This window comes from Ailuropoda melanoleuca, chromosome 3 (genome assembly GCF_002007445.2).
Source record: "Ailuropoda melanoleuca isolate Jingjing chromosome 3, ASM200744v2, whole genome shotgun sequence".
Taxonomy (NCBI): Eukaryota; Metazoa; Chordata; class Mammalia; order Carnivora; family Ursidae; genus Ailuropoda; species Ailuropoda melanoleuca.
In genome coordinates, this window is record NC_048220.1 from 5090243 (window position 1) to 5116972 (window position 26730).

Here is a 26730-nt window from a genome sequence, read left to right on the forward strand (position 1 = left end):
GAAATCACACAGACCTGGGTTTGAATCCGTGTTCTGCCATCTCCTCACTGTGTGACCTCGGGGATGCCACCGTTCCCCATGACGACACAGTGCCAGGTTCTCATTGGACACCCAGTGGTCATCAACCATGCCGCCAATGACATTTCTGTGGTCTCTAAGAGCCCAACCTGAGTTCACAGTCATGCTCCAGCCCTTGGGAGCTGAGAGCCCTGGGAGCATTCCTTTTCTTTGTTTTAACTTTGGTAAAATCCACACCACGTAAAATTTACCATTTTAACTGTTTTTAAGTGTGACAATTCAGTGGCATTATGTACATTCTCAGTGTTGTGCAACCATCACCACGGTCTATTTCCAGAACTTTTTCATCCTCCCAAACAAAAGCACCATCCCCCCCAATCCAGCCCCTGGCACCCACCCTTCTGCTTTCTGTCTCTCTGAATTTGACGACTCCAGGCACCTCACGTAACGGCGATCATGCAGTATTCGTCTTTTTTGCGACCGGCGTATTTCACTTAGTGTGACGTCCTCACGCTTCATCCGTGGTGTGGCATGTCTCAGAACTGAATCATGAGCCTGAATAATATTCCATTGTGTGCACACAGCACATTTTCTTCGTCTATTCTCCCATCCATGGACATTTGGGTTTTTCCGCCTTTTGGCTATTGCCTCTGGCAGCATTTCTTGACGTCTCTGAGCCTCCTTTTCCCCAGTCTTGAGGGAGAAGAGAGCAGGAAGGGATTAAAGCACTTTCTAGAACTGTGTATAGATTCAATAAGATGAATTGCACAAAAGCCTCTGCCCCAGGAAGCAGCTTGGGAAGGGCTGAGGACTGGGTGACCTGGGGAACACGGGGGCCTGGGCTAGATGTCCCCCACATGCCCAGGGCCGTAATAAGGCAGACGTTGCTGGAGGAGGAGTCCTGGGGGAGGTTGGTGCCAGGGAGGTTTGAGGAGGCCATCACTGTGAGAGCCATCTCCTCAGGCTTCAGACCTCCAAGGGAGCCTGTTGGATCTGGTCAGCGCGTGAGTTCTCCAGCCCAAGCAGAGATGAGATTTTTATGAGTTAGAAATGGTTCCATGTTGTCTGGCTTCGAACGGTGCTTGAGAAAACCACCGTCCTCCGTGGTTACTTATTGGGCAGACGGTCGTCACAGGCATCCAGAGTCATTTCGCAGCAAGCTGGAGCCCAGGCTGTGCCTGAAACCTCAGGATTTCTTTGAGAAACCCCATCCCCAGGCCGTGCAACTCCTGCATCCTGGTCCCCAGGCAGACCATGAGGAGAGAAACGGAAAACCTCCAGACTGGCCTTCCATCAGGACTCAGACCCTGCCCACAAAGTCGCTGACTCGCAGCTGCTGTGTCTCAGGCTTTACCCACCCTGGGGGACACACAGGAGCCTGTTGTCATCAGGGCCCCAAGTTCTGAAGGCCCAAAGGCCCGTCCAGCCAGTTATTTCTTGGGATCCCAAACAGGCATTGCTTTTGTGCCCCCAAGTTGGTGTGTATGCCACTAGCTCTTCTATTTAACAGTTCTGCATGGCAGCTGTCATTCTGTCACCCCTAAAATTCCAGCCGCGTGGGTTCGGAACCTAAGGCCCAGAGAGGTTGAGTAACCTGCCCCAGGTAAACAGCTTCCTTATCAGTCATGTTTTTCCCCTCCTCAACTGCCACTGCGTGGTTGGTGTCTGTTGCCCACAGCCTCTGGAAGGACACCTCACGGTGCCCCTGTGGCAGCTGGGGTCTCCACCACTGTGCGGGTCCCATGCAGCGGTAGGGAGAACAGTACGATCTGGGCTTCATCACGTGCAGATTTTCCAGCTGGAACTGTTTTCCCAACAGCATCCTTGAGCAAGACCTGTCCTCCCCCTCAAAGCCTCAGTTTTTCCATCTGTACATAGCAGGCCAGTCAGGACCTACTCCCAGATGCCTTCCAGGGCAGCCTGTGTGTGCTGGCAGTGGGAGAGGTTTTCCCACTGGGGAAGGGAAGGGAAAGAAGAAGAACGGTGAGGAGAAAGTTCTGGGGCAAACCGCTGAGCCAAGGGCCTTCTTTTGCTTGTTCGCACAAACGGTTGACCAGTTGTCGATTTGTGAGTTGTTCACACTGAAGCGTCTAGTATCTGGTTTGGATTGGCCTGGGAGAGGGTTCAAGAGCATCAGGAACATTCTCTTTTGCTACCTAGGCCCCTTCAGTTGGGAGTCCTGTCCAGCCCCCTCGATGCCCAGGGATACCCAGGCCCTGCCCCACTCCAGGCCTGCTAGGAACTTCCCCAAAGGTTCTGGGAACCTGCCTGAGCAACTGCTCGCCTATGAGCACCCCACCTCATCGGGCCCTCTGCCTAACCATGCCACCCAGGAGAACCACCAGATAAATCTAGTCGTTCAGCCACCTCAGGGAAGGCAAATGTCTTCATCTGGCTTGAGTTACGCAGACAGAGCGTTTTGCAGTCGTACCCAGTAATGACCAGCAGGAAACCATGGTGTGCTTTAGCGTTCAGACCCAGGAAGAGCCTGGCTTACTGTCCCACTTGTGGGTCCCTTTCCTGCCATGTCCCTCACCGCAACCTGAGGCCCAAGGCAAGCCATCTTGCTGAGCCCAGCATGAGCTTCTGTGGCCTGGTGAAAACCTGGAAGCCAGGCACCAGTGCCCTGGGCCTTGTGGGTGAAAGTGGGCCTTTTCCCTCCTACAAGCAGAGGAGCATAATGCTGTGTGTGCCAGGGGGGTTCCCGTTCCCACACCCTCGCTCTCCCTGAAAACAGATGTGCCCAGAGAAGAGAAAGGGCCTAACACCAGGCCAGCTGCACCCAGGAGCTGGGGAGGAGACCAGGATGTATGTTTTGGCCACGACGGGCCTGAGATGTTGGTGAGATCCACATGGAGATGTTAGGTTGGCAGGTGGCCGAGCAGCGTGGGCTCAACTGAGGTCATGGACCTGGAGGTGTTCCATAACCTGCAAATCCCTCGCCAGGGTGAGGAACTGTTGTCTGTTACGAGAGTGCCAGAATCTTGGCTCTGCCAAGTCAACATGGCCTGTGGGCGATTCCAGCACAGAACTCAAGCTCTGCATCCGGTATCGAGGAAAAACAAGGGCCATGTGACTGGCAGGAATTTCTGTGCTCAAAACTCAGGGCTGCCTCGCTTATATGGTCAAATGATCTTCCACAAAGGTGCCAAGGCTACCCAGTGGAGAGTAGACAGTCTCTTAAACAAATGGTGTTGGGGAAACTGAATATCCACATGTAGAAGAATGACATGGGGCCCTTACCTCACACCATAGACAAAAATTAACTCAAAAGGTTAAAAAAGCAACAAAAGCAAAAATAGGCAAATTGGATTACATCAACTTAAAAACTTCCAGGCAGCAAAGGAAACCATCAACAGAGCTCAAAGGTAACTTACAGAATGGGAGGCGAGATTTGCAAACCACCTGCCTGATAAGGGGTCAAGATCCAGAATATAGAACTCTGGCTACTCAAAAACAACAAAAATCCAACTAAAAAATGGGCAATGAAGAGACATTTCTGCAAAAGAGACATACACATACAGATGGCCAACAGGCATATGAAGAGATGCTCAACATGGCTAATTATTAAGGAAAGGCAAATTGAAACCGCAATGCAGTATCACATCATACCCCTTAGGGTGGCCACTACCAAAAATAAAAATAAAAATAAAAAATAAATAAAACAGAAACCAAGTGTCAGCGAGGCTATGGAGAAATTGAAGCCTTCACTGGTGGGAATGTAAAATGGTGTTGTCAGCATAGAAGACAATATGGAGGTTCCTTCAAAAATTAAAAATGAGATTACTCTGTGACCCAGCAATCCTGCTTGTAGGTATATATCCAAAAGCATTGGAAACAGGATCTTGGGGCGATAGTTGGACACCCGTGTTCATCCCAGCACAATTCACAATAGTCAAGAGGTGGAAACAACCCAAGGATCCATCACCTGACGAGATGAATGGATGAAGAAAGCATGGCACGTACATAAGATCACCCCCAGGCACCTGCAAAGGTTTTAGGGTGTAACATAGCATCAAGGGGCCCCCTCCACATCCAGAGGAGTCTTTCTTCTCTCTCTCTCTTTTTTTCCTTAAAGACCCTCCCTCCTCTTCTTTCAGGACTCTCCTGATCAAAAGTCTGGAAGTGCCATGGACCTGGGGCTGCTTCTGCTTTTCTTTCCCATCCCGATCCCTGGCCTGGGGCGCATAGTGCCTGCCCACTTGAAACCAGGAGAAAGGAAGGAAAATTCATACACATGAACTTTTTATTAATTTTATTAAAGATTTTCTTTATTTGTTTGAGAGAGAGGGAGAGGGAAAAGCAGGCTCTCCGATGAGCAAGGAGCCCAGTGCGGGGCTCGATCCCAGGACCCTGGGATCATGACCTGAACCAAAGGCAGACACTCAACCGACTGAGCCACCCAGGCACCCCACATGAATTTTTTAGTAGACCATCCTGCCTCAGACCTGGTTCATGGCCAGCCTCTGCCTCTCCCCTGTGGTTGTTCTGGGGTTTGGGAGGGAGGTTAAGATTGACTTTTATAGGAAAGAGCAGTTCCTTGTAATACAGTCCAAGCCTGTGGATCTACGGCCCCCAGGCCCCACCAGGCCAGCGTGCAGTGGGTGGGCACCAGGGAGGGAGGGTGCCACGTGCATCTCAAATGTCTAGTACGTACACCTTCACTTCTGCACACCTTTTCCCCCAGCACCTGAGAAGACGTCCCCCAACTCGGGGCTGGGGACTGGTCGGCATTCTCCTTCTTCAGCGTCGTGGTCGCTGGATCTGGAGACCGCCGTGGGCAGAGCGGGGAGAAGGTGGAGGCAGGGGGGTCGGCATCACAAATTCAGAAAGGCTTCAAAACCTGAGGATGGAGGAAGTTGCACATTGGTGTGGACCTTAAGTGCAATCAGTCACGAGAAATTCATGAGCAGCTCCCCCAGGCTGTGGGTGAGGGGGGTGTGGAAGGTTCTAGCAGGCAGAGGAGGGACAGGCAATGGACAGGACAGCGCCTGCTGTGCCCGAGTTCAGGCATTGGGAAAGCCACGGTAGCGTCTCTATGTGGTGTGTTGTCTCTAATGTTTTACCTTAGGGAATATTAAAAGGCATTCATCAGGATTCTCGTAAAAGGACTCCCAACCTTGCTGGGCTTTATTCTTCTAGATCCAGTTTCTCAGCAGCAGACCCCTCTGCCTGTAGAGTTCCAGGGAGTCAGTCTCTGGGAGTGAGAATGACTCGTGAAAGACTGATGACTGGAAGGCAAGGGAAGGGAAGGAGGCAGCCGGCAGGGCGGTGGGCAGGCTGAGTCCCGGGGCGCCGTTGTGGGGTGGGTGGGCTGCACCCAAGCCTGCTGGCTTCCCGTCTCAACCAGTCTGTCCTTGTTCTCCTGCCCAGGCCCTCCCGGACGGCGTGGCAAGGCTGGAAGAAGAGGCGACCCCGGTAAGTCCCTGGTTTTCTTGGTTTGCAAACTCAGGCCCGGAAGTCTGCCCTTGACCCGAGACCTGACCGGAGATCTGGCCGGAGGTGCTTGTCCCTGCAGCACTGCCCCCCCCACCCGGTAACTCCGGCTGCTCGGACCCAGGGCCAGGCCTTCCTCTCCCTTCCAGCTATCTGCTCTCCCCTGAGCCGCAGGGTCCAATACTGCCTTGCTTGGCTTCTCGGCATCCACAGTTCCAGGGACAGTCCCTCTGTGCCCTTGACCACTCCCTGAAGGTCACTGTCAGCCCCTGAAATATCCTCTTCCCTTTGTGGGGGCTGGTGATGGTTCCACCAGCCCCCTGTCTCTACCAGGGGTCCCTCCACACAATGCGATGGCCTTCCTGGGTGCATCCCCCGGCCTCCCCAGATCTGGACTGTCCTTCCTCTGGGAGGCACCAGGAGGGGACTCCTCCACGTCCCTGCCACACAACCGCAGACTCACCTCTACTTGCCGCCCCCTCCCTTCCGCCACCTTCATTTCACCCAAAATGCACTCAGCCTACACACCCCAGACCCCCATGACAGTGAAGCTTCCAGACACCCCCTCCCCCACCTCTCCACCCATCATCCCAGGCCTCTGGTCTCTTCACAGCCTTGCCGCTGAGGTCAGCTTGGCCAGAGTCACCGCCCGACTGGCCCCGTGGCCACACCCTCTGTGTTCCCGGGTCAGGGCCAGCCCGTGTGTGCTCCGTCTCCACCTGGTCTCTGGGACCCCACTTGCCTCCCAAACCAGCCCGCCCGTGGCCCTCTTCTGTCCTCTCTGCCACGCCCGTGGCTCCAGCTCCCCTATCGTGCTGACCTGACGATGTCTCCACCCCAGTCATCTCTGGGCCCTGAGGTTGGAGGTGCCTCCCCTCCGGAACCCAGCACCCCCCCCCACCTGCTGTCCTCTGGCTCCCTGTGCAGACTCCGGGGCAGCATCCTTAACCCCTTCCTTCCCCATTTCCATGCCGATTCCCGGTCAGTATCCCCCTCGGTTGGCCTTGGACCTGTGCCCCCACCTCTCGGGGTTCTCCCCTCTCCTCCTACCATGTCCCCCACCTCCAGCCTCACCCGGGGGGGTTAGGGCCTCCCACTCTGAGCCTGCCCACAGAGTCTCCTCCTCTACCTGGACTCTCGGCCCAAGTTCATTACCCTTTGTCCTTACATCTAAAGAAAGCCTTCTCGAACCCCGGCTGGCTGGGAGCTCTCACCCCGTGTCTTCCGAGCCCGGCACACAGCAGGCTCAGGAAAGGCAGGTGCACAGAACAGGGAAGGAAGGATTGCACACATGCTCAGCCCTCAGCTTTGCCAGGACCCCAGCCAGACTGCACCCCAGGGAGAAATGGTGCACATTCTCTCTGAAGAGTCTTCTCCCAGGCCCTGGGCACAGGCTTCCTGCCCCCTGTACCACTGCGTGCTTGCCTTACCTAATGCCTTATATAGAGGACTTCCAGCTAAACTCCCTCGAGTTCACTGCTAGGAAACACCCTGCATGGATCCTGCTTGCTTTGACTTCCAGAGCTGAAGGCTGTTTTGTGTTTGATTGCTAGGACTTTTCTTTCCTCTGGGCTTTGTGTGTAATCACTCCCCACCCCACCCCCCACCCCATATACACACACTACCAGCTCTCCAAAAACACACTGCATCACTCAGTTCTCCTTTCAACCCTTGTGAAAGGACTCATTGCATTTTATTGTAAGCTTCTGATGTCCTTTCTGGAAGGAAATGAATACATAGTGACTTCTTTTTTAAGATAAAGTATAATACCACTCAGCTTATTCAAAAATCCATTTAGAATTCAGACTCCACTTTAAAACAATCTAAAAGTCAAAGAAAGACATGGATTTACTGGGCTCTGGGCCGGGTCCTTTCAAGTCCTTCCTCTCCTGTGACCCTCACAGAGCCCTGCAAAAGATAAAAATATGTTATCATCCCCATTTTGCAGATAAGGAAACTGAGGCTCCAAGGGGATAAGTGTCTTGTGTAAGGTCAGCTGCTGGGCAAGGGGTGGGCAGCCCCTCCTCCCCTCTCGGCCCTTTCCCACGCGGGGTCCTGATTCTCTGCCCGTCAGGGAATAGTGTGAGCAGCACAGAGCAGATGTCCCTCTCGGATTAGCTCTGGCGGGGCCCCCTGTTTATTTCCAGATAGTTTCACATACATGCATATCCTGGCTTTGGCACCTTCCCTTGTACAAACCAGGCCTTTTCCTGAGTCCCAGGGAGAAAGGCTCTTTCTGTCTGGTGGGCCATTATCTGGCTGAGATGCCTTCCTGCCCCAGACCTGCAGACAGAGCTCGCTCTGCTCCTGCCTGTGGGAGTCTTTGCCTGGAAAACACCTCCAGAGCCCTGCAGCGTTTATGCATTTCCATCATAATGGAGTGGATTTCCCATTTCCCCCACTTCTCAGCCCGAGAAGCTCAACACCGCTCTTGCACTCTGAGGTACTCTTTCTAGGTACCTTGGGCAGGATCCTTTTTCCATCCAGACCTGCCTTTCCCCCAGAGCCTCCACTCTCCCCGGCTCCCCCTTCCCCAGATGCCTCCCTCTGTCCCAGCATTTCTGCACCTGGTTGTGGTGGTCTGTTCTGCACACCTGTCCTTCTCCACCAAAGCAGGGGCTCCTCAGAGCCGGGGCTGGAGCCCTAGGCATTCAGGAGATGGGCAGTAAATGCTTGTTGACAGGAAGGAGGGAGGAAAGCGAGGAGGAAGAGAGAAAGAGGGACCGGTGGTGGGTAAATGATGGATGAAGGGTTAGGAGATGGGAAGACACAAGAACGAAGCAATCGAATGCTGCTTAGCCCGTGTTAAACCTGCAGAGACTAATGGAGGCGCTCACCCCATCTCCGCAGCTTGCCAGCCTTAGCTCAGCAATCTCGGTGCTAGGGTTCTGTTGTTGTTGTTGCTTTAAATAGATCTGTGTATTTATTAGTGGCAGTATGCGCTTGAAAGTACATCAATGTGCAGAAGAGGTTTATTCATTTTACTAACGATGCTTCCTTTGCGTTTGGATTTGAGGACCCTTCATTACTCCTACATGCATTCCCCAGGAGTCCATGGCTCTTAGAGTAAGAAACAGTTCTGTGAGTCCCATTGAAAAATTCTAGGAGGTAGCCATATAGTTCAGAAATGACTGTAAGTAGATAATCAGTGATATTTCGTGTTCTGATTCATACAACAATGTTCTCATCATTTGTTCAGTGGTCCATGGAGACCATGGTATTGCCATTCACTTCCTACCCTGGCCCCTGGCAGGCAGGGGAGAGGTTCTCAGAGTTCCAGAAGTTTCTGGGATTTAAGAACTAGGACTTTAAAGGCTAGCTACATGTCAGCTCTACTACAATCATCAGGTCTGCCTTGCCATGTCAGTGCTAAGGTTTTTAATCTACCCTGACCCCAAGAAACACTTTCTAAAAATCCGGTGGAAGAAGCACTTCTAGAATGGTAGAGGAAGGACCTTTGAAAATCTGCTTCTCTATAAAAAGCAGCAAGAACACTAAGGGGAAAATGGACCTTTTCAGAATTCTGGAAATTAATGTCTGGTAACAACACAAGAGATGTTTATTCAAAACAAATATCTTGCTAAAAACTGTGACGTTTGTAGCATTTTAACTTGCCCATTTCCCAGCCCCATGGTAGCCTAAAAAATCAACAATCTCACAGCCACAGTACCTATGAAAAGTAGCAGCCATTGAGGGAAGCAAAACAATTTGAAGGTCCCTAACTGCTCATTCCCAGAGAACTGTCGCTATTTGTCAGCTTCCAGGAAAAGCCCATACCTAGGACTTGTCTCTATTTGACCTGATGCAGAGCTCACTCACTGGGAAAAGCTCTGTCCCTGAGTGCTTGCCAAAAACACTCAGCAGCAATTGTTTAATATTACAGCTGCCTAAGGTAGCAACACCAGTTGGAACAAGGAAGAAGCTGACACAAACACTTCAATGAAAATCTAGGGGATGAGCCACCCAGAGGGGCTTTGAAATGCTCCAGCATATCCCTGGGAATCTAGAAAGCACATGCATGTGCAGGGCTGTGTACACGTCCACGAAAGACCTGAGAGAGCCCTAGTCTCTCACTTCTGGCTGACCTTGAGGCCCTGCTCAAGCAGGAAATGAAGGCAAGGCAGAATTGTAACCTGGCAGAACACTGAAGTTATGCTCCAACACACACAACGAGCCCCTTGGCACAGAATGGGAGATGTGCTGGATCAAGGCATTAAAGAAAACCTCTGTCTCAGCTGACCATTAAGCTAACTAAGAGAGAATTCAGAAGCTGCACTTGACAAAGAGGACACACTTTGGAGAATTACTCCAGGAAAACCCCTAAGCAAACAAAGAGCAACAATAATAACAAACAGCAACAACAAATCCTGGAAAGCAGGATGGATATCTAATTTCCGGAGTAAGCCACATTAAGTTATTTTAAATGCCCAGTGTTTAACAAAAAATTATGAAACACAAAGATTTAAGAAAGTATGGCAATGAAAAAGGGAAAAAAGCAGTCAGTAAAAACTGTCTGTGAGGAAGCACAGATGGACTTATAGGCAAAGATTTTATTTATTTTTTTGAAGATCTTATTTATTTATTTGAGAGAGAGAAAACAAGTGGGGGGAGGGGAGAGGGAGAAGGACAAGCAGATTCCCTGCTGAGTGTGGAGCTGGACTCAGGACTCGATCTCATGACCCTGAGAACACAACCTGAACCAAAATCAAGAGTTGGACATGCAACCAACTGAGCCACCCAGGGCCCCTAGACAGAGATTTTATGTTGACTATTATAAATAATGTTTGAAGAACTAAAGGAAACCAGGTCTAAAGAATTAAAGGAAAGCAGAGGAGTTATGTACCACCAAATGGAGGCTATCAATAGAGAGATAGAAAGTATAAAAAAAGAAAAGAAAAGAAATTCTGAAGCAGTAAATTACAATAACTGAAATGAAAAATTCACTGTAAAGGTTCAACAGTGGATTTGGGCTGGCAGAAGGAAGAATCAGCAAATTTGAAGATAGGTCAGTTGAGATGATCCCGTCTAAGGAAGATAAAGAAAAAAGAATGAAGAAACATGAATAGAGTCTGAGAGACCCATGGAACACTATCAAGTGTGCCAACGTACATGTAATGGAGGCCTCAGAAGGGAAGAAAACAGAGAAAGAGGCCGAAGGAATATGTGAAGAAATAGTGGCCAAAACCTCCCCAAATATAGACAAAAATATTATTCTACACATCTAAGAAGCTTAACAAACTCCAAGTAGGATGAACTCGAAGAGATCCACACCTAAGGAGCCACCTTACCAAAAGCAAAAAATGAAGAGAGAATCTTGAAAGCAGCAAGAGAACAATGACTCATCACAGAAAAGGAACCCTTGATAAGATTAGTAGCTGATTTCTTTTCATGAAATCAGCTACTAATGAAAATCATGAAAGCCTAAAGTCAGTGGGGATGACATATTCAAAGTGGTGAAAGAAAAAAAAAAACTGTTAACAGAGAAATCTACAACGGTATCCTTAAAAGTGAAAGAAAAATTAAGACATGCCCAGATTAAAAAAAAAAAATGGAGAGAACTTACTTCTATCAGCCTGTCCTACAAGCAATATACAAACGGGATTCCTTCCATCTGAAGTGAAAGGACATTAGACAATAATTAATTTTTTAAAAGACTTATTTATTTATTTGAGAGAGAGAGGTGAAAGTGGGGGGAGGGGCAGAGGGACGGGGAGAGAAGCAGACTCCCCGCTGAGCTTGGAGCCCAACACAGGGCTTGATCCCATGACCCTGAGATCATGACCTGAGCCAAAACCAAGAGTCGGCTGCCCAACCGAATGTACCACCAGACGCGCCTAGACAGTAATTTAAATCCACATACGGAAATAAAGAGCTGCATGAGATAGCTACATAGGTAAATATGAAAGACAGTATAAATGTATTGTTATTTATAGCACTTTTTTTTCTTTTGATTTAAAAGCCAGTTGCATAACGCAATAATGATAAAACTGTGTTGATGGGCTTATGATACATAATTAGTAATTTCATAAAAGTACACTAAAAGTACAAAGAAGGAGATAACTAACACAGCTATATTGGAGCAAAGTATTTGTTTACAACTGAAAGTAAATTGTTATTCATCCAAACCAAATTATTTATTAAGATGGTAATTATAGGGGCGCCTGGGTGGCTCAGTCGGTTAAACGTCTGCCTTTGGCTCAGGTCATGATCCCAGAGTTCTGGGATCGAGCCCCATGTCGGGCTCCCTGCTCAGCAGAGAATCTGCTTCTCCCTCTCCCTCTGCTGTTCCCCCTGCTTGTGCTCCCTCTCTCTCTCTCTCAAATAAATAAATACAATCTTTAAAAAAAAAAAAGATGGTAATTATAAACTCCAGGGCAACCACTAAGAAAATTATTCCAAAAGTATGGCAAGAGAAACAAGGGAATTAAAGTGATATACTAGGGGGTGCCTGGGTAGTGCAGTTGTTAAGTGTCTGCCTTCGGCTCAGGGCGTGATCCCGGCATTCCGGGATCGAGTCCCACATCGGGCTCCTCCGCTGGGAGCCTGCCTTCCTCTCCCAGTCCCCTGCTGTGTTCCCTCTCTCGCTGGCTGTCTCTCTCTGTGTCACATAAATAAATAAAATCTTAAAAAAAAAAAAAAGTGATGTACTAGAAAATACCTATTTAACAAAAAAGAAGCAACAATGGGTAATAGAGGAATAAAAAAGACATAAAACATAGAGAAATTAAATACTAAATTGGCACACATAAATCTTGTCTCCCAAGCAATTACATTAAATGTAAATGGATTTTAAAAGCCCCAAATACCCAAAGAAATCCTGAGAAAGAAGAATAAAGTCAGAGGCATCATGCTTCCTGGTTTCAAACTATACTAGAAAACTATAGTAATCAAAACAGCATGGTACTGGTATAAAAACAGATACCTTTAGGCACATAGACCAGTGAAACAGAATCAAGAGTCCCAGATATAAACCCACCCAAGAGCCCAAATGTTCCAATTTCTCCATATCCTTACTAACACTTGTTATTTTTTTACAGTAGCCATTCTATCTAATGGATGTGAGGCGATGTCTCATTGTGGTCTCCATTTCCATTGCCTTCTTGATGATAATGTTGAATGCCTTTTGGATCACACTTATTTATTTATTTATTTACTTATTTACTTATTTATTTACTTATTTATATAAAGAATCCACAGGGGCGCCTGGGTGGATCAGTCCATTAAGCGTCTGCCTTCGGCTCAGGTCATAATCCCAGGGTCCTGGGATCGAGTCCCACATCGGGCTCCTTGCTCAGCGGGCAGTCTGCTTCTCCCTCTCCCTCTGCCTCTCCCCACCCCTGCCTGCTCTCTCTCTCTCTGTCAAATGAATAAATAAAATCTTAATAATAAAAAAAAAAGTCCACAGAGGGGTGCCTGGGTGGCTCAGTCAGTTGGGCGGCTGACTCTTGATTTCAGCTCAGGTCTTGATCTCTGGGTCCTGGGATCGAGCCCCACATCAGGCTCCACGCCGTGTATGGAACCTACTTAAAACAACAACAACAAAATCCAATGTGTTTACTTCCCACTCGGGCTTCTCATCAGTACCCACTGCCTGCCCTGTACAATGTGTGATGAACAGGGTGATTGCCAGAGTCAGCCTCCACACCCAGGCTGGCTTGTCGGACCTGAATCCCAGGGAGGTGTCCTCACCCCTGACCGTGTTGCCCAAAATGCTGGGGGCCCTTCTGAGGTGCCGTCTCAACAGGACACTCTTCAGATCTGCTGTTCCATTAGGGTTGGTTCTGCAGCATGAATCCAAATCACAGAAAACTACCGGCTGTGCTTCTCTTCCCCCTACGATCCAAGGGGCGTGCCAGTGCACGCGCATGTGTGTCTGTGCATTGGTGTGCATGCCAGAGAGAGCGCGAGAGAAAGAGAGAATGCTGTCCTTCTAGCCAGCATTGGTCTTCTGTGTTACTACTGTCCTGGGCACCTTACACATGCGTAGTGGGTCCATCACTCCTTGTAGCAGTCCAGAGAGGCAGGGATGGTCACCTGCTGAGCTCCTTAGCTGGAGGGCCGGGATTCTAAAGCCTCTATCCTCCCTGATAGTACTGGCCAAATTAAATCCGGGCCAGAGAGCAGAGCTGAGTCCCAGCTCTCGGACTCATTACTGGCTCTGGATTTGCCAACCTACAAGCCTCATTTCATCTACCCGCAAACTCAGTTTAAAAGCCCCAGAGTAGCATGGCTGAAGGTCTCTATCTTCCTGATGGGCTGGGTTTTCAAGGCTCAGGATTCGGGGCCTCTTATCCAGAGCAGGCTGAGTGGGGAGAGGCAGAGGGCTGGGGCAGAGCCACGGTGTGTTGGAGAGAGCGGGCAGCAAGCAGAGCAGGACTCAGGAGTCCTGACCACACAGAAAAGCAGGTGCAGACTGTCCCCAGGGACGATGGCCCCAGCAGCCTCAGGCACTAAGGCTGCCGTGTGCCCCCCCCCCCGCTGCCACCGGTGTGTGGGCTGGGCACCTGCCAGGCAGTGGGAAGTATTCTCCCCAGTTTGCTTTTCCAGGAATATACCCTTTGGGAAACACTCAGGAAACGTCTATTCCCCAGAGGGACGAAGAGCTCCCAGTTTGGGGAACCCTTTTGAGCTACATTGGTTCAGTTAAAGAGGCCATGGGATCAGTGAACCCTCTACTCTGACCCATTTTATTGAGTTCCCAAGTCATCTGGCTCTTATTTCATTGCTCCCCACATTCCTGACAGCAAAGTCAACGGATCCCGGCAATGCCTGGAACACATGTTTGAAAGCTGTGTGCAGAACGGGGCCGGGCCATGGGAGGCCCTGCAGCCAGCCTCACTTTCCAAGCAGGGACCCCTGGACGGCCTGACCCAAGCCCTCCGCCCCATGCATCACCCGTGGCTGCTCGGCTCCCTGCAGGCCGTAGCGTCGGTGTGCCACGAAGTCAGGTGCCCAGGGCTCAGAAGTGGTCATGAACTGCTGGGCAGCTCTGCACTCCTGTCTGTTTGGCCCCCTGATCCCCTAAGTGTTCTGCCTGCCAGGCCCTGTGCAAGGCAGCAGGGAGACGGCGGCAAGCCGAGCTGCTGGGGTCCCACCTCTTGGGGAGCGGCCTCACTGGTGCGGCTGACAGACCATAAACACACAAAGAAATGGGGTTACTAATTAAAGATGGTGATAAGTGCTTGGAATGGAAATGGCAGGGAGCTGTGATGGATACCAGTGAGGGCAAAGGAGGAGAAGCCACAGCCTGCCGACTGTGGGGCCAGGTGGATGTGGGTGTCCTGAGGCCACGGCCATGGGCACTGAGGAGGTGCAGGGCCAGGCTGGAGAGCTGTGCGGGGGAGTTTGGATGCTATTCCATGCACCATGGGAAGCCCTGGGAAGGGCTGGTTGTTTTTAAGAGGCCCTCCTGGTTGGTGGGTCAGGGTGCCCAGAGGAGGTCAGTTAGGAGGCTGTGGGGGTGGTGCTGATATAAAGCAATGGTGGCCCAGTGATGCTGTGCCAGCAGGGCCTGAGAGAGGTGATGGCCAGGGTGCTTTGGATACTCTCGGACGGGCTAGATGTGACCTGTCCCCCCAGCAGTGGAACCACTCCCCGAATGCTGCTGTTCCATCCCTCCGAAGACACAGATGGTGCTGTGGGTTTGGGGTGGGACCTGGGACTCCAGCCTGGGCTGCCCCCTCACTCGCTTGGTGACCTCAGACGTGCCACACACGCTCCCAGGCACCTCGGGGGAAGCTCTCCCTGCCAAAGCGGTTTCTCTCCACCCCCTTTGTTAGGCTCAGAATCAGACGGCCTGGGTTCTGTCCAGATGGGAGCAGGACATGACTCTGGGCACAGTAACCTTTCAGAACCTGTCTTCTCATCTGTAACCTGTGCCCAGGGAGGACACAGCGGGGGTTAAATGAGATGTTTGGGGAAAACCACGCAGTTCAGTTCGGGAGTGAGTGATGGCTGGTCTTACAGCCCTCCTCCCGCCGCCCCCCCGCCCCCGCCCCGTGCTGCCCGTTCAGGACCTGGGTGCTCACAATGATAATCCCAGTCTGAGCTTTCTTTCCTTTCCTTTCCTTTCCTTTCCTTTCCTTTCCTTTCCTTTCCTTTCCTTTCCTTTTCTTTTCTTTTTTCTTTTCTTTTCTTTTCTTTTCAAGATTTGTTTATTTGAAAGAGAGAGAGAAAGCATGAGCAGGGGGGAGGGGCAGAGGCAGAGGGAGAAAGAGAATGTCAGGCAGACTCCACGCTGAGCATGAAGCCTGATACAGGATTTGATCTCACCACCCTGAGATCCGGACCTGAGCGAAACCAAGAGTCCGACGCTCAGCTGACTGCGCCCCCCCCAGGCGCCCCCCAGTCTGAGCTTTCTTGGAGGGAGTTTAGAGGGGAGCGTGAGAAAAGGCAGCCAGAGCCGCAGGACCAGACAAAAACACAGACCTCAACGCAGCCAGCTTTCAGTTAAAGCTTACTGCCTTTTCTGACTTGGGAAGCCCCACATGTGTATCCAGGGACATCAAAGAGCCCGGCAGTGAAAAGTCAGTCTCCCCCCACCCCACCCCTGCTTCTGTCCTCTGGCCATTCGGTTCCCCTCCCCGCAGGCAACCTGATGAATACTGTCTGTGTCCACACCCAGGACAGAGCATGTTTATCCAAACAAAAGCCTATCGGGTTTTTTTTTCTTCGCTCAAATGGCTAAATAAAGAGTAATACACTGTTCCATACCTTTTTAAAAATGTAACAATAAGGGGCGCCTGGATGGCTCAGTCAGTTGAGTCCCTGCTTAGTGGGAAAACTGCCTCTCCCTTTCCCGCTCACCCGCCTGTGCATGCCCTCTCTCTCTCTCTCGTAAATAAAATCTTTAAAAAAAGAAAACATAATCAGCCTATAAGTATATGAAACAAAAGCGAATCTTCATTCATAATGTGAGAAATGACGGTTAAAACTATAATCACAGCAGATACCCATCGGTAATGCTAATTAGGACTTAAAATGTTTGTGCCCATTGCCACAACAATAATCCTTCTAGAAATGTATTCTGTAGATGTGTTAACATGTATGTAAAAGGACGAGTACATAAAAATATCCACAGCAGAACTTTTTGCAATGGCCAAAAACTAGAAGCAGCCCCGCGGAGAGAAAGGATGGTACGGTTCAACTTTAAATGGAATACCACACAGTTGTGAAAAAGACTAATGTGATTCTAGATGCGCTAATGGTGAAACAGCTCCAAGGCATATTGTTACATTTTTAAAGGTTTTATTTATTTATTTCAGTGAGAGAGAGAGAGACAGAGAATGCAAGCATGAGCTCAGGGTGGGGTGGGGGGAAGGGCAGAGGGAGAAGCAGATTCCCCGCTGAGCAGAGAGCCCAACTCGGGGCTCAATCCCAGGACCCCGAGATCATGGCCTGAGCCGAAGGCAGACACCTCACCGACTGAGCCACCCAGGCGCCCCTAGGCTATTTACGTTTTCTCTGAACTCTCCCTTCATCTGTTCTGACTATTTTTCTCTTAGGTTGTCAGTGTTTGCAGAGCTGATCTGTACGAGTGTTTTTACAACAAGGTCCATCACCCTTTGTGACATGAGTCAGAAATATTTCCCCCACGTTGGCTTTTGACTTTGCTTATAGTGCTTTCTGCCTTGTAGGCATTTTTGGTTTTATACGGTTGAATCAAACTCTCATTTTATGGCTTCTGGATTAGGGACTGTAGTTGGAAAGGCTTCCCCTCTCCACGGTTAGAAAGGAATTTTCCTCTAGGATTTTTTTTTTTAATTGAAGTATCGTTGCCTCGCCGTGTTACATTAGTTTCAGGTGTACAACGTAGTGATTCGACTTCTCTGTAGGTTGTGTGGGCTCATTGCCCGTGTGGCTGCCACCTGTCACCATGCAACATTATTACAGTATCATTGACTATATTCCCTACGCTGTACCTTTCATCCCCATGACTTATTCATTTGCTAACTGGAAGCCTGTATCTCCCACCCCCCTTCACCCACCATGCCCATCCCCCTCTTCCTCTGGCAACTATCAGTTTGCTTTCCGTATTTATGGGTCTGTTTTCCTCTAGGATTTTTATGATATTTTTTTTTTACCATGTAAGTCTTTGATCCTTCTGGAATTTATCCGGGCTAATGCTGAGGCATGGATCCAGCTTCACTTTGTCCTGATAAGCACCAGTCTGCCCAGCACCCTTTAGTAACACTGCCTCTCTGCCCACGGGTTCAAGGGGCTCAGGTGGGGAGTCAAGGACAGATCGCAGCTCGTCGTGTAGGACTGGGGCCTTTGTCCTAAGAACAACGGGAAAATGAGGACTGGGGGGACGGGGGTGCCATGATCAGATCTACATCTTGAAAACACCACCCTGGCCCCAGAGTGGAGATTGGAGTAGCGACACGTCGGCCCTGACCCGGGCAAATCCCCTCGTTGCTTGTGGGTTTGAGCTCCTGGGTCTGCAGCCTTCCCACCAACACTGCTTCTGGGTCAATTCCTGGCCCTCACACACCCAGGCCTCCTTCAGTGAGCTGGACTGCCAGCCAACCTCCCTTCCATGGTATTGACCAATGCCCCATCATCAACAGTAAATGCAGCATCCCAATTCAATGACACCCCAATTCACACAAGTCACCAGAACCCACTGCCTCTTTCCCTTACCCCCACATTCCTTCCATCTCATGCATCTTCCAACCCACAGATCCCACCACCCTACCCTTTCTGGCTCAAATCCCACACACGCACTCCAGCACCTGCACAGCAACCGGTGGCTGGAGGGAGACATCCCCCAGCTGGCTGGTGACACTGAATGCCAGACCCATGCACGGATGTCCAGCTCCTGCCCCAGCAGTGCTGTCCCTATGTGCCATCCTCAGGGTCGTCACTCCAGGAACCCTCATTCTCCAACATGTAGGATCCCCCCCTCCCTGCCAACGACTCCCGTTATACAGACATACAGCCGTATCTCTCATCTTGAAGAAGTAGCCCTGTCTGGACCCCATGTCCCCAGAGCACCTGCTCTGTGTCTTCGCTCCCTTTGCAGTGAAGCTGCTTGCAAGTGCTCGCTGCCTATATTCCTCTTCTCCCTTCTCCTGGAAACCATCTCCAACCAGATTTGCATACCCACCCCTCCCCTTGCCCCTACCCCTGCTTGGCTAGAGCCAGTGGGCTGGGGTTTTTGTGGGTTTTTTTTTTTAAGATTTTATTTATTTATTTGAGAGAAAGCGTGCACACAAGCAGGGGAAGGGCAGAGGGAGAAGCAGACTCCCCACTGAGCAGGAAGCCCAACGTGGGGCTCGATCCCAGGACCCTGGGATCATGACCTGAGCTGAAGGCAGATGCTTAATGGACTGAGCCTCCCAGGCACCGCAGTAGGCTGGTCCTGGTTTTCAGCTTACTCAGCTGTGCACAGTGGGTACTCAACCGCCCCCTCCTCCTCAATGTACTTTCTCCACTCAGCTTCTAGGAATTCCTTCTCTTCTTTCCAACCTCCCACTGTTGGGACAGCCCCGAGTGCCCTGTGCGTAAGGCTGAGCTCCTGAGCCTTCCAGCCAAACCCGCCCGACGCAGTCTCCCCACCTCCGTCGATGGCAACTCCATCCCTGCAGTTGTTCAAGCTAGAATCGTGGCATCTTTCTTGACTCCTCCGGAGTCTAGAGAAAAATCCTCTTGGCTCCCCCTTCAGAATCCATCCAGAGTCCAGCCCCTTGTACCCCCTCCATGGCCACCACCAGCTGGGAGCTGCCGTCTTTCCTCCCCAGCATTGCTGCAGGATTCTAACCTTGCCACCCCACATGGTGTGACCCTTTTCATACGTCAGCCAGGTCTTATCCTGTGTCTGTGCTAAACCCTGCAGGGGATCCCATCTCAGAGAGAAGATAAAGCCCTAGGAATGGCCAACAAGACCCTACCCCATCTGCCGCCACCCCCCACCCGCCCAAAGCCACCTCCCACTGTGCTGTGGCCTCGTTGGCCTCCTGGCCATTCCTGAAACACACAAGGCACCCTTCTGCCCCCAAGGGGGTAGGTGTTTGCGTTGGGGGCTCCCTCTGGCAGGTACACATTTTTCCAGGAATCTGCGGGTTCACTCTTCTATATCCTTCAAGCCTCTGCTTCAATGTCACCTCAGGAAGACATCTACCCCAACCACCGTATTGAACCCGCCAGTCTGTCCCCCGGCACTGAAAGCTCCCCCTTCCCCTGCCCTGCTGCCTCTCTTTCCACTGTGCTTGTCATCTCGCAGGTGATGTACTTGTTTGTTATGCTTGTGGTATCTTGGCTACCTCCCTCGTTAGAAGGTAAGCTCCTCAGGACAGGGACCTTTGTCATTGTCACTGCTGTGTCCCACGCACCCAGAATAGTGTCCAGAACAGCGGGTGCTCGGTGAATGTCTGCGGATTGGATGTGCCAATAGATTGAGGAGGGAGGGCTGTCGAGGGGGACTCGTCGGTGTCCGGGTCACTGGGTGGGAAGGAATGTCACCCGTGGAGACTAGAAACCAGGAGAAGAAGCATGTTTGTGGGCAGACCATGAGTGTGTCTGCACAGCTTGGCCTGAGGAGTCTTGGGGACTGTTCAAGGGGAGATGGCAAGCAGACAGCTCGAGGGAGGGAGTCTGGGCGTCTGAGGCACAGTTGGGGCTGGAGACACCCATTTGGGGCACTTCTGCCTCGGGTGGTCAAGAACGTGATGAGATCCCTGGGGAAAATGGGAGAGAGGGGACAGCTGAGTCCCACGGAGAACTGGAGAGAAGAAAGCCTTTGCCATGAGCTCGAGGAGCCTCTGCATGAGGCTGGGAGAGACTGAGCCCGCTGAACAGGCAGGGAGGTGGGAGGAACATGACCTTTTGGAAGCTGAAGGGAGAGAGCGCTTCCAGAAGGCGGGTGCGCTCAGCAGTGTGGGATGAGGAGGAGAAATCCTTGGCGGGCTCACTGATGTGGAGGCAGGCAGCTGGGGACTCAGTGGGAGCCATTCTGGTGGTGAGAGGGATGGAACCCATAGGTGTGGGATGAGAGGCAGTGACAGGAGACCCCTCTTCCCGGCAGCGAGGGAGAGGAGAGCCAGGGCTCGAGCAGAGGAGGGCCTGTGAGCAAAGGATGGGCTTTCAGCGGAGAAATTGGAGCCCTTCCAGAGCTGCTGCGAGGCATCTGCTGGAGAAAGTAGGTTCGATGTAACAGGCAGGGAGGGAGCCGTGGGTGCAGGGCCCCTGGAAGGCGGGGCCGGTCACCTCCTAACTTCCCCGGAGGGACACAGAGAGGAGGCTGGGCACACGCGGGTGCAGGCTGGTGTGTGCATGTGATGTCAGAAAGGTGACAGTGTGTCTGTCCAGTGGCTTTTCTTTTCCTGGGAAAACAAGGCACAAGGTCCCTGGCTGAAGGTGAGAAGTCCGTTGTACAGCTGTCCAAGTGGCCAACACCCTGCCCCACACTAGTCTAGACTCAGGGGACCCGCAGCCCCCCATGTTACCATCCTTGGGTATGAGCACCACCACACATCAGTTTTTCAAGCCAAAAATCTTTGTCTTGTCTCTCTTTCTTCTATGTCCCGTGCACCCCCCACCTAAATGGATGAGCAAGTCCTATGCGTCCCCACTGACAAGTGTCTTCCGACTCACTTCTCTCCTTTCCACTGTGAGCACATGGAGTCCTGGCCACCATCATGTCTACACGGGGACAGCTCCCCCGCACCCGCTCTCACCCCCTCCCACCCCTCCTCTGAGCAGGACCCTTCTGTGCCCCCTGCCTCCCGCTGCCCTTTAGATCTTGGGCCATGGCGTGGACATCCCGAGTTCTGGCTGGCCTTCTCCCCAGGTCCTCCTCCCTGCCCCTCCTCTGTGGACCCTAGCCCCTCAGAAGCCCAGTGATCCTGACAAGTTGGGAACTTTGCCATCTCTGTCCCACGGCTCCCTCCCCCTTCCTCCCTGAGATAATCATCTCTCTGATTCAGGACCCAGCCTGTCTGGGAGCTTGCCGCACTTCTCCCTGAGTCACTGTTTTCTTAAGCATCGATCCTTCCCAGAAATATTCTGCAAGTCAGAGATCCTGCCTCTTGTACTCACCAGTGGGTCCCCTTACTTGCCCCCTGGGGGGACCCAGCTTATAGGTGGCTATCCATCAATGTGTGTGGGCCAGTGGCCTGCAGAGTGTCCCCTCCTCCCTGTGCCGGTCTCGCTGTCCAGACCGAGGCCCAGGGTCTGCGGGGAGCAGAGACTTTACTGGATTGGTAGCAGCATGGCTTTGGCGGAAAGTGTATGGGGTTCAAGAATCAGGAGAGCTCTTTCAGGATGAGTTCCACCCCTTAACCAACTATGTGGCCTTGGGCAAGTCCCTGCTTTCTCCCTGAGCATCGTGTTGTTATCACACCTCCCAAAAAGATGGCTGAGAAGGTCAAATACAGTGTGGTTTGCACCCCGTAAGGTGAAGAAGACACCTGTGGGTTTCGAGAATGTTCTCCGTGAGTCCCCACCTGAGGGAAGACAGGTGTCAGCCGTTCTGCACCAGCCTTTCCCGGAGCAGCCACCCGTGTTTCTGGACCCAGCCCCTTCAGCTTCCCCACACACACCAGACTCGGTGCCCCTAACCCCAGGCTGAGCCACAGGCACCCTGCATGTCTGCTCAGCCACACCCACACCTGCACCCTTAGGAGGTCTCTGCCCTCTACCCCAAATGTTTTCTTCCCCAAGCCTTTCCCCTTCAATAGAAATGAACTGACCCCAGGTGCACCCCCAAATTTGTTCTTCAAGTGGAAACAGGTCTGGTTCCTACCTGGCTTGCCAAAACCGGACCCGGGTGGGCCCCAGGCAGGGATCAACAGCAGCCCCATGAAATGAACGCCCAAACCAATACACACGGGATTGTCATTACCAGCCACACGCCCGTCCCTGCCCCTGCCAGGACAAGAGCACCTCCTCTGTCCTGCCACTTAGCTTTGGGGCCTGTGAGAGCATCAGAGGCTTGCAAGGAGGGGCGGCCAGTAGCTGTGCGAGGGAGGGGCTGGCCTGGGCAAGAGGACTGTCTCTCCCTGTGATGCTGACTGTAGCCTCTCGGCTTGTGTTTTGCAGGTCCTCCCGTAAGTGTCCTGGATTATGCTGTCTGCTCCTGAAAGATAAGATATTTCATTCTCTTCTGTAAACTATTCCATGAAAACAGTTTTTAGTTAGAGGTGTGTTGTGTCCTTTAAAACAAAAAAAACAAAAACAAAAACAGTCCTGGACAGGGGCCATATTATTTTTGGATTTGTAGATGAATGCAAGCACAGAATTCTAGGGCTTGACTTGCCCTGTGAAGCACTGTGACCCTTTTCCGTCCAAGAGAGCTGGCATTCTTGGGTCTGGCTGCCCCGTCTCTGGCTCAACTTGGTGGGCAGAAATGCAAGCACCATGTCCTCATTTTCTAAATGCTCTAAGGCACTTAATCTGTTTTAATGTTTTGGTCTCGCGTGCTTAGGCACAAAGGGCTCCGGAGTCAGGCAGAGATGCCAAATGTCCTGATTTGCCAAAATGCGTTTGCCTCCCTTGTTTGGGCCGCTGAGCTCCCCGGAGCCCCGCAGGCCGGCGAGGGTGTGGAGCTGGAGGAGGGTGCGCGGGAGGGACTGGCCGCCAGGGGGCAGCACGGAAAGCAGGGGAAGGTCAGCGCCCCGGAACTGCGGGTCCTTCTCCAAAGACACGGGGCCAGTCTGTCTTCGATTCACCTGGGCAGTGTTTCAGAGCCCGCTGAATCCTGACGAATCAATTCAGGGAGCGCACTTGACAGTCCGCTGGGGCCAAAGTGAGCCTTTTAAAGGAATTCCTTTCGGATGAACAGTTATATTTTTGACTTCCTCCTAACCATGATTCACTTCCCAATCAGCACCCTTCGGAATCTGGGCTCCTCCACGCAGGGAGCGGCGCCGCACGGAGCCAGGGAGCGAGCCAGCGAGAAATGTGTAGATTTATTGGCCAAAGCAGTTTCTGGCTGTTGAGTCATTCCTGGCTGTCACGGGGAGGCTAGCCTGTGTGAACTTGCTCGAAGTGCGGAGCGCAGAGGGCAGTGGAAGGATTTTTTTTTTTTTTTTTTTTTTTTTGGCTGTTAAGCTCTTAAGTGTATTCAACAAATGCAGATTTCTCAAGCTGCAGCCTGAGATGGAAGCCAGCGTATGGGCCACTGGCCAGACGGTCAATGCTCTGAGCCCGTGGGTCCCGGCAGAGAAGCATCCAGTAGCAAGAAATGCCCCGCCCCCCAGGCCCGTATCTCCAGCTTCTGAGGCCGCCCTCCTCTCTCTACCCCCTCCCAGTGGCAACAGGCAGGAAGAGCCGTTTCTGCTCTCTAGACCCGATTCGGGAGCCTTTTCCAAGGTGGCGTTGACACCGCCCTTCAGAATCACCACATCCCCCTGTGGTCCTCACCATGTCCCCCCTCCTCCCCGCACCGCGTGGGTGTGCTCCCTGGTGGCCCCTCCAGCCTGGCTCCAAGAGGCAGGAAATGGGTGCTCCGTCTCCCAGACCCGTCGGAGCCCTGAGTGCCTCCCCACACACCAGGAGTCATTACCAAACCATCCGCCTTTGCTGCAAACCCCGCAGAACGTGGGGGGACCGGGGACCCTGATTGAGTTGTAAGTGTTGCCATATGGTTTTCTGCTCAAAGTCTGATTATTAATGACGTATTAATTACCACAGGGGCAATCAGGACGAGATGGCTACCCGGTAATTTGCCATTTATTTTTTGCTCTTTGTGCCCTTTTCTCTCAAGCTGATCTTCTTCCTCTGAGCCTTTATTTAACTCTGTCTACGCTCCTGCCCCCCCCACTTCTGCTCTCAGCGGCTGAGGTCTGTCTGTAGAGGGGGGATTAGCAGTAGCGAATCTGTCTGCTGCTCCAGCTGTCCTTCAGGCAAAGCAAAGAGGCTCAAGGAGGAGCCTTCTTGGCATCCCGAAGGCTCTGGACACTCTTGCTACCCAGCCTGTCCGCCCTGAGCGGAGGAGCGCCCCCACCCCCCACCCCGGGCTGGCTCGGCTGCCAGCCTCTCCCCAGTGGGCAGGGGGCTGCCTGTCGCAGCCCACCACATCCTGTCAGCACTTGGGATCGGGAGAACTGATGGGTTTCAGTGTGGTCTTTGCGGTGTCATCACTTCTCAGATCTTTTGAATTAAACCTCAAAGTTGGCTTATATTTAGAATCGACGTCCCCCGCCCAGGCTGGGTGAGCGCTGCATGAAAAGCAAAATTACATGGAGCTGTGCTGACTGTCCAGTCCTGCTCAGAGAGGTTAAGGACCGCGGCCCCAGCATCCAGAAGTCCTGATGCGTCAGAGCAGGGGGGTGACCTCGTGGAAGGAGAGCATGGCGGGGACCTGGGGTGTGGTTGGGGGATGGGAGCTGTTCTGTGCCCTCAGGCCAGGAAGACGCAGGGAAGAAAATGGTGGTTGATTCAGAGCCCTCACTAATGACCAGCGCTGTCCAGAGTCAGGACCGGCTGGTGATGGAGGACGAAGTGGGGAGAAGGGGTCCCCCAGTCCTGCAAGAGCCGCCTTGCCAGGAGACTGTGCATCTGGCCTTGCAGACCAGCGCTGTGCGCCCCAGCTGGGTGCCCCAGGGAGAGTGGGTGGTGGCTGGGGTGAATGGGTTTCTTCCCTTGCCCCCATATCAGCTCCTCTGAGCACAGAGTGACATGGACTTCTTTCTCCCTGGCTGTGAGCAGGAGAGAGGATGTTGGCTGATGGTGGGAATCATTTTTCCCAGGTAAAGGACAGGGGTTCCAGACCAGCCCCCAGGCAGAATTAGGAAGCCAGGGTTGGAATCCCGTCTTTACCCCCCTGAGTCTCCAGCTCCCTCCCTGTGAAGAGGGCAGTGGGGTTCAGGTGAGGTGAGGTCCCCAACACCAAAGATCACCCTGGACAGGGCACTGGGGCTGGTCCAGGGCTGCAGGGAATTAAGCCTGAGTTTGGCATGTGAGGGGCTTGGTGCCCAGCGTGGGCCAGAGATGGGGCTCCGTGAGTTGGGGGAGGGAAGGCGGGGGGGTAGAATGTGCGTGCAATGTGTCCTTCTGGTGTAAAGTTGGGAGCTTTCTGGGAAGGAAGTGGCCGCTGGGCTGGACGAGGGATGAGGGGACCCTGTCAAAATCTCAGGTCACACATCCGTGAGTGCACATGGCCAGGGCACCCCTTTTCCTGAGGTCGCCTAGCCCCAACTTGAACCCGCACTGCCCTCTTCACACAGATAAGGGCATCTTCCCCAGCTGGGCTGGCCCTGCCCCCACTGGGTCCAAGGTGTCCATGCACCAGGACCAGCCAGGTCCAGCTGTGTGCCTCCCACCACCCTTGTTCCTGTAGTCCCGCTGCTCATGTGGTCCCCTCCAGGGCTGACACCCCGCCGGGCTCCTGAAGGGGGGAAAGCAGGCGCATGGGGGCAGCAGACAGTAGGGATGACCTTCCCCGGGTTCGTGGGGCCCATGTGCTTTGAACTGAAATTCAGATCTCTTGGCCGGTGGAGGGCCTGGCTCCCAGCCTGGGGGCAGTTACAGACGGCTCTGCCGGTCCAGGCTCTGCGGCCTCGGGCAGGGCCCTCGGCCTCTCAGAGCCTGGGGATGTCACACGCACAGAGTTGGAAGATTAAAACAGGGTAACATATGCGGGGTCCAAGAGCAGTGTGAATGCGGCAGCCCCTCGATCATGCTGCTGTCTTTCCTCACCAAGGAAAGCCTTAAGAGGAGAGACAGGTTTAAGAAATCACTTTTTTTTTTAATTTAATTTAATTTAATTTAATTTAATTTAATTTTATTTATTTGAGAGAGAGAGACAACACTGAGCAGGGGGAGGGGCAGAGGGAGAAAGAGAGAAGCAGACTCCCCGCTGAGCAGGAAGCCCAAAGGGGCTTCATCCTAGGACCCCGGGATCACCACCTGAGCCAAAAGGCAGACACTTAACCCACTGAGCCACCCAGGTGCCTGGGAAGTCACTCTCATCCATCAACATTCACTGGCAGTGTTGGGAAGGGAAAATAGCTTTGAGAACCATGAGTTTTAGGAAAAGGTATTTTTCTGCTGCTTAGGAAACTTCAGGACCAGCCTCAGGGAGGATTTTTTTTTTCTTTGTGTTAAAAACATGTCACTTCCTAAAAGGAAGTGAGGGCAAGAAAAATGTCAAGCGGGAGGGTCTCGGTGGAGAGTGTACGGGCTTGTGTGTTCTGGATTAATCCAGGCTGGCCCCTCCCCTGAGCGAGACCAGCTGAAACCAGGTCCAGATGTGGACCTAAGAGCCTCTGTCGGGAAACGGGTGCAGGAGCCAAGCACGACGGTGGGGCACGTTGTGGACTGACAAGGGCCCAT

At 52.2% G+C, this 26730-nt stretch overlaps 1 protein-coding gene across 1 annotated transcript in view; it reads left to right on the top strand.

Annotated features, from left to right (window-relative positions):
- COL23A1 (collagen type XXIII alpha 1 chain) overlaps positions 1-26730 on the top strand; it is a 309945-nt gene that overhangs the window by 243066 nt on the left and 40149 nt on the right. Inside the window, exons 4-6 of the mRNA XM_034655722.1 lie at positions 5392-5436; positions 22495-22502; positions 24088-24114. Coding sequence (XP_034511613.1) covers positions 5392-5436; positions 22495-22502; positions 24088-24114 — 80 coding nt within the window. The remainder of the gene's footprint in view (positions 1-5391; positions 5437-22494; positions 22503-24087; positions 24115-26730) is intronic.